Source organism: Acanthaster planci, linkage group LG17 (assembly GCF_054643075.1).
Source record: "Acanthaster planci isolate LZ-2023a linkage group LG17, COTS_SCS, whole genome shotgun sequence".
NCBI classification, from domain to species: Eukaryota; Metazoa; Echinodermata; class Asteroidea; order Valvatida; family Acanthasteridae; genus Acanthaster; species Acanthaster planci.
The window spans coordinates 6,382,546-6,388,523 of NC_141793.1; the positions used below are offsets into that span (position 1 = coordinate 6,382,546).

Here is a 5,978-nt window from a genome sequence, read left to right on the forward strand (position 1 = left end):
CCTGAGAATGCAATCGAAATCGAAAAATGTGCTATTTTGGACATGTGTGGCTCTTCGTGAAAACAAGTTTATATACAGCAGTATTATTCGTGCTTATTACACTTAACTGGAAAAACCTCTGGTGTTGATTTCATACCCTGCCAGGCTGGGTGTAGTCTTCTGATAATACCTAGGGTGTTAAAAACCAATTTAAACCACAGTTTTTGCAGTGTATCATAAAGACCAAAAACATCTTTGGCTCAAAAATTTCTTCGCACTAATTCTACCCGATTCGATCATGCAAAGGTGAAATATTGTTTCAACAAACAACTTCCAGAAATTAGAGAAGGGGTTCGGGAGGACTGCAAATAATCAACCCAGTCGAATACTTTTTTAAGAAACAGCTTCCAATAATTAGAGACGGAGTTCAAGATGACTGCAAATAATCAACCCAGTCGAATACTTTTTTGAGAAACAGCTTCCAATAATTAGAGACGCAGTTCAAGATGACTGCAAATATTCAACCCAAAAATGTAGGGAATTCGAAGTTTTTGCGAAGTCGTCACAAACCCCAACTAATCTAAATAACTATAGTCACATTAAACGTCATCCAGCATTTATACGGTCCATAATATAAAATATTACTAAGGACCTTTCGTGCAGCATTTTTGTCTGACATATCGCTGAAAACTGCACCTTTTAAAAGTTTTAACATTTTCCACGCTCTTCCTGAACATAAATGCACTGTAGCTATGAGGTCTCACATGCAGGGAGATGCATTGTTTATTCTAGGGATGCGCTATTCAGCTTGTGAACCCTACTTTGCCTCGTGAAAATATCTCTGAGAACAAAAGTAATACATTTAAATTGTTTAATTTGAGACAACAATTGAAACACTTTCATTCACTGAGCATCAAACGAGGAATCACTCCCTTTACTTGCGTTTAAAAGAAAAACGGTAAGTCTGAGCGAGGGAATATTTTCAAATGCCGCCGTTGGAACGTAACACGGCAACAAGAACTCCAAGAAATACGCAACCCAGAGTTTAATATAAAATCTGCCTTTTTATTGCAAATATGCATTATAGTTCTGCAAGTAGTAAAAATACTTGTGAATTTAAAACTTATCAAAGTCATAAGGGAACACTCGAGGATCTGAAAGCCTGAATAAAACATTGCAAAATAAACCACTTAAACCTTAATAATGATAAGTCATTGATTAAAGCACTTGTCTAGTTACGACCCACGAAATCATGTTTTTCCAACTTTCTGTGTTGTATTTTAATTTAAAAGCGCAAAAATTAAAAAGACGAGAAAGGTGTGAAGCTAAAGATATAACAACGTGTTCTTATTTTCACGGTTTAATAATCTCTGATCCAGAGGAGTTACCTTTACCTCAACCCAGGTAAATTATTTTGTGACACTGACAAGCCACATACCGAATTCCTTGAACTTTTTCAGTTTTGCAGGATGGCCGCGTATGCTAGAGGCATGCATAACTACTGTCGAGTGGTTTTCCTTTTGCCATGATGGATTAAAAAACGTAGGGCCCCACGGAAACAGGTCTGACTCCAGCATCTTGATATTAATATGCACAGGTCTGTCAGCCTTTAGTAGTCTATTCATCACTATTTGATCAGGCGTATATGACCCTTTTTTCTTGTTGTTATCCATAACTTGCGTCCAAGTTTTCACGAACTGGATTGTCGCTGTGGTTGGTTTCAGGTATATAAAACCAGCGCAGAAATCAGTTCTCTTTATTATTCTGGTTGGAGTAGTGCCTCTGAGAAACATGTCGAAGTTTCCCTTGAAGTAGGGAAAGGGATCCCTAAACCAAAACGTGTCAGAGTCGGTAAACAGAACCTCAAAACCTTTCTCAAGAAGAGACAAAAAGTAGGCCTGTCGCTTGTTCATAATGCCGTAGTACTGACTACTGTGAGTACGTTTGTGCTCAATGGTGTCCATTTCTCCAGAGTTGGTTATCTGGACATGAATTGCTGGATCACCTGTAGTGTAGTTTTTCAACAAGCTATAAGCCTTGTTATCCTCTGCGATGATTGTCGTGTTGATGCAAACTCCAACCCTTTTGACACTCGCTAGCATGTTCAGCGCAACGTCCACGTAGGCGAGATTTGTAGTGGTCATCATAACCACACCTGGTCTCTTCTTGACGTCAGCTAAGCTACAGTTGGACAGGGCTCCTCGTATGTCTTCAGTGTCATCAATTTTTAAAGCAGATGCTGTTTGGAAGACCTCCCTGGTATAACTTATTTCACAGTCACAAGGTTTCTGGACTGTTAGGTTCTTGGCAGGTTTAGGCATAACAGGAGGGCTTTGAGAGTTATCTGCAAAGTAATGTAATATTTCACAGAGTTCACATATAAGTGTCACCTTGTGATTATTTTCTTATGAAAACATTCATCAGTTGCAATTGTAGACAGTTGGCAAGCTGTGCCGTAAATGATGCTCATAAAGTTATTGGGCTAAAGTTCACGTACTAAGTGCAGTTGCATAAGTTACAATTGATTCTGATAATTACGGTTCTTCGTCATATCTGTTCCGGGTAAATATTCAAGTTCTTAATGCTTAAAATACAAGAAATTACACAATCACGTTTTTAACGAAGACTATAGTATAAATGTCCTTAGCAAAAAGAATTTACTTACTTATAATAAATAGGATGAAGGCTGCGGACTGAATAAAGAATAGGACTTTAAATACGTGCTCGGCGGCCATCTTGTCGTCGCAGAAGAACTGTGTAAAAAGAAGATATAAAAAGGCCCCATAAACTTTAACCAGATGCAGAAATAGCATCAAAAAGTACAGAGCAGGTGTGCAAGGTACAACAGATTAAACAACGGCTCCGTTTAGATTATGTTGTAAACCAGTTCTCCGTTGAAATTACAAACCTGGAGAAGAACATTTAATAATTTCTAAGTACTTTTGCAGATAAGCATGGTAAAATAACGTGTGCAAAATAGTCCCATGATCGGTGTTTTCGAATGATTGTGATGAAGGACGACCACCACAATGTCGACTGTACGCTTCAATAACCAGTATTTGACCTACCAGGGCGTAGGATAAAAGGCCTTTTTAAAAGGGTCACACAAACAATATAACCTAGCTGTCTGAATGAATAAAGTCTGAATAAAAAAAGTCATGTAGCAAACTTCTAGAAAACTCCTGCGGCCCACTCAGTCGCATGGGGCTGCCCTATCATATTCAGATTCTTACAAGAATGAATTACAATTGACTCCATTATGAGAAACACTAATGTTGGATATTATCTCGGCATTCTTGGCGTGATATTATAGAAATTACCTGGAAAGAATTTCATAAATGACCTTGTGATAGTGATTGTCTAAAAAAATTGGAATCGCAAAAGACAATTGCAGCATGTGCATTAGGAAGACACTTTGTAGTTCACTCACTGTTTTATGCAGTTGGCGAGTGTTGCCGTGGTAGAGACCCTTAAGTTCTTCAAGGACCAGAAAGGGTGTGCTTGCTGGGGCTATATTCTACCTGGTAGTTTCAAGAAAGCCGGACAGGTTGAAGGATGGGAACCAGCTGAATTGCAACTCAAAATGTTTCCCCGGCAGCGTGGTGAGACAGCTCCCATAGGGCAGACGTCTAACGTAACAGGCTTTCCAGCTAAAAAGCCTCAGTTGGCAGGCAAAATAATTTGTACAAAGGCTAATGACAGCCACTTAGCTGGTTAGTTTGCCATTGGGGGCAGTGTATCATTTTTTTGGTCGTGCTATCAATATACATGTATTTACAAATTGGTTCCTGAGCGTAGCCAGGCGGCGCTCTTTTCCGATTTGCCTCTGTTTTCTGTAGGCGCGTATTCTATAGTGTACATGTACATGTATAGTGCAACCTCGGTCAACTGCCTTGATTGTTTTCGTGTAATGTTTCAGCCCGTTGCGTACAGCAACATTGTGGAGGACGAAAAGTGGCCATCTGCTTTTCTGCTATCAGAATAGTAGAAAAGCAGATTTCATGTCTTTGTAACATGCAAGTTTTGATTTTTCTACTTTTCTACTACCTCAAAAGCAATGACCATTTCATTGTAATGCATTTTTCCACTTTTCTGCTACGACAAAAGTAGTTTTACTTTTCCTCTTTTTGATGGCGACCGAAAAGTGGCCATCTACTTTTTACCTGTCAAACAAGCAGGAAAGTGGATTGAACGTTTTGACGACAACCGTAAATTCATATTTTCTGCTTTTGTGATACCGGAGAAGCAGATTTTACACAGGTGGCCGAAAAGTGGTCATCTGCTTTTCCGTCCTCAATGGGCACTGATTGGGGTCATGAACCGGTGCGAGGGAGTGAACGCGTATAGAAACTAATACTTAAAGCCTGCTTTCTGCGGACCTATGAGGCAGAGAAAACAGCATCTCAAAGGAAATAGTTTTACAGCTAACATCCAAGAGACATACAACTTGCTTGTGCCAAGGAAAACGTGAATATTGCATTGTAGCTTTGCCACAGTAACTATTCAAATTTGGGTTTCCTTTTTTATACACTCTGTATATCAACTTTCATATAGACAAATTCCCTTAATAATGAAGGCGGAATTTTATAGACTGGAGTGTAATCATTGGTTTATACGTCAATCCCCAAGAAAGGAAATGGTCATAACCTGAGGTTCACATCCCCCTTCACAGCCCTTGGAAGGCAGCAAAGCAGATGGCCACTTTTTGGATGCCTATGTAAAATTGCTCTTCCGGTATCGAAAAAGCAAAAAGTAGAATTCAAAGTTATTGTCAAACGTTCGATCCTCATTTCTGCCCGTTCGAAAGGAGAAATGCAGATGGCCGCTTTTTGGCCGCCAGCGAACGAAGAAAAAGTAAAATCTGCTTTTCTTGAATAAAAAGCAGAAAAATAGAAAAATGCAAAACCAAACAATGTTCGATCTGCTATTTGAGATGGCAGAAAAGTAGAAAAGTCGAATTTGCATATTACGAGAACATAAAATCTGCTTTTCTACCATTCTGATAGCAGACAAGCAGATGGCCACTTTTCGTCCTCCATAATTGTACGGAGGGACTTGTTCACCGACATACAGCAAAGAAAACGGGTAACCTACCCAGGAACACTGTTTACCGTAAAACCCAAGAACGACTGACTCGTTTATAAACTAAAAACAATGAAACATTCGAACCCGCAATGTGTTTAGACATGACCGTGTTTAACATGATTATAAGGTATTTATCATCGGGACACGCTTGTTTATAGCGCAGAATTCCTTATTTTCCGCCAATACACTTGAGTGCCGATGGAATTCAAATCTCATGTCGTAAGTGGTTGATTTAAGCTGATATAACGTTTAACATATGGGTGAAAATTGGGTTATTACCTGATTATCACACCAAAAAATAAACACCGTCAGTCGCGCCGCCCGCGTATTTTTTCCCAAAGGAGATCCAACAGTTTTGAAAGAGGGCGCCCTCTGTATTATGCATTATTCATAATTCTGTCCGGCTGTAAGGAGTGGTTATACAATAAGGTAGAAAGTTTTTAATTTCACAGGAGCTTGATGGCATCCAATGTGCGAATAGACCTTTTCACTAATAAATTCATGCATGCACACAAACGGCCTTGGCAAGAAGTGTGAGCGGGCCATTGAAAATGTACAGGGGTGCGACTTTGATGATCATTTTCTCTCAGGTTTTCTGGCTTTGTTCATTTTTTTCTTCAGGATATCCCAATTGTGTTTACTATTAGTTTCTAAATTAAGTGGAATTCTTAGTGCTCTGTAAAAGACTTTATAATAGTAGTTTTTCCCGTGCGCACGAGATCGCTGTTTCTTATTATGGACCCCTTCACGGTAACGGTACATGTACCTTGCTCATCGGTACGTGTTTTTACAAATGCACAGGTTGACTCCAAGAACACTGACAATGTAATTTATACTATTTATAATGGAAGGGGGACATACTAAGAGACGGCGATCTCAGTGGTGTAAATTTGTGCCAAACCATGGGGGATGGG

The 5,978-nt window shown here is 39.4% G+C and overlaps 1 protein-coding gene across 2 annotated transcripts; it reads right to left on the reverse strand.

Moving 5' to 3' along the window:
- Positions 1–340: 340 nt before the first annotated feature.
- LOC110989326 (uncharacterized) lies at positions 341–3,706 on the reverse strand. 2 transcript variants are annotated; one of them, XM_022253630.2, is made up of 3 exons: positions 3,410–3,706; positions 2,645–2,732; positions 341–2,323 (listed from the first exon to the last, which is right to left on the reverse strand). In XM_022253630.2, the coding sequence occupies exons 2-3, from the start codon at positions 2,712–2,714 to the stop codon at positions 1,389–1,391; spliced, it is 1,005 nt and encodes a 334-aa protein (XP_022109322.2). In that variant the 5' UTR covers positions 2,715–2,732; positions 3,410–3,706; the 3' UTR covers positions 341–1,388. The 2 variants fall into 2 exon arrangements, with proteins under 2 accessions (XP_022109322.2, XP_022109321.2); XM_022253629.2 differs by lacking the exon at positions 3,410–3,706 and adding an exon at positions 2,888–3,014.
- Between the last annotated feature and the right edge of the window lie 2,272 nt (positions 3,707–5,978).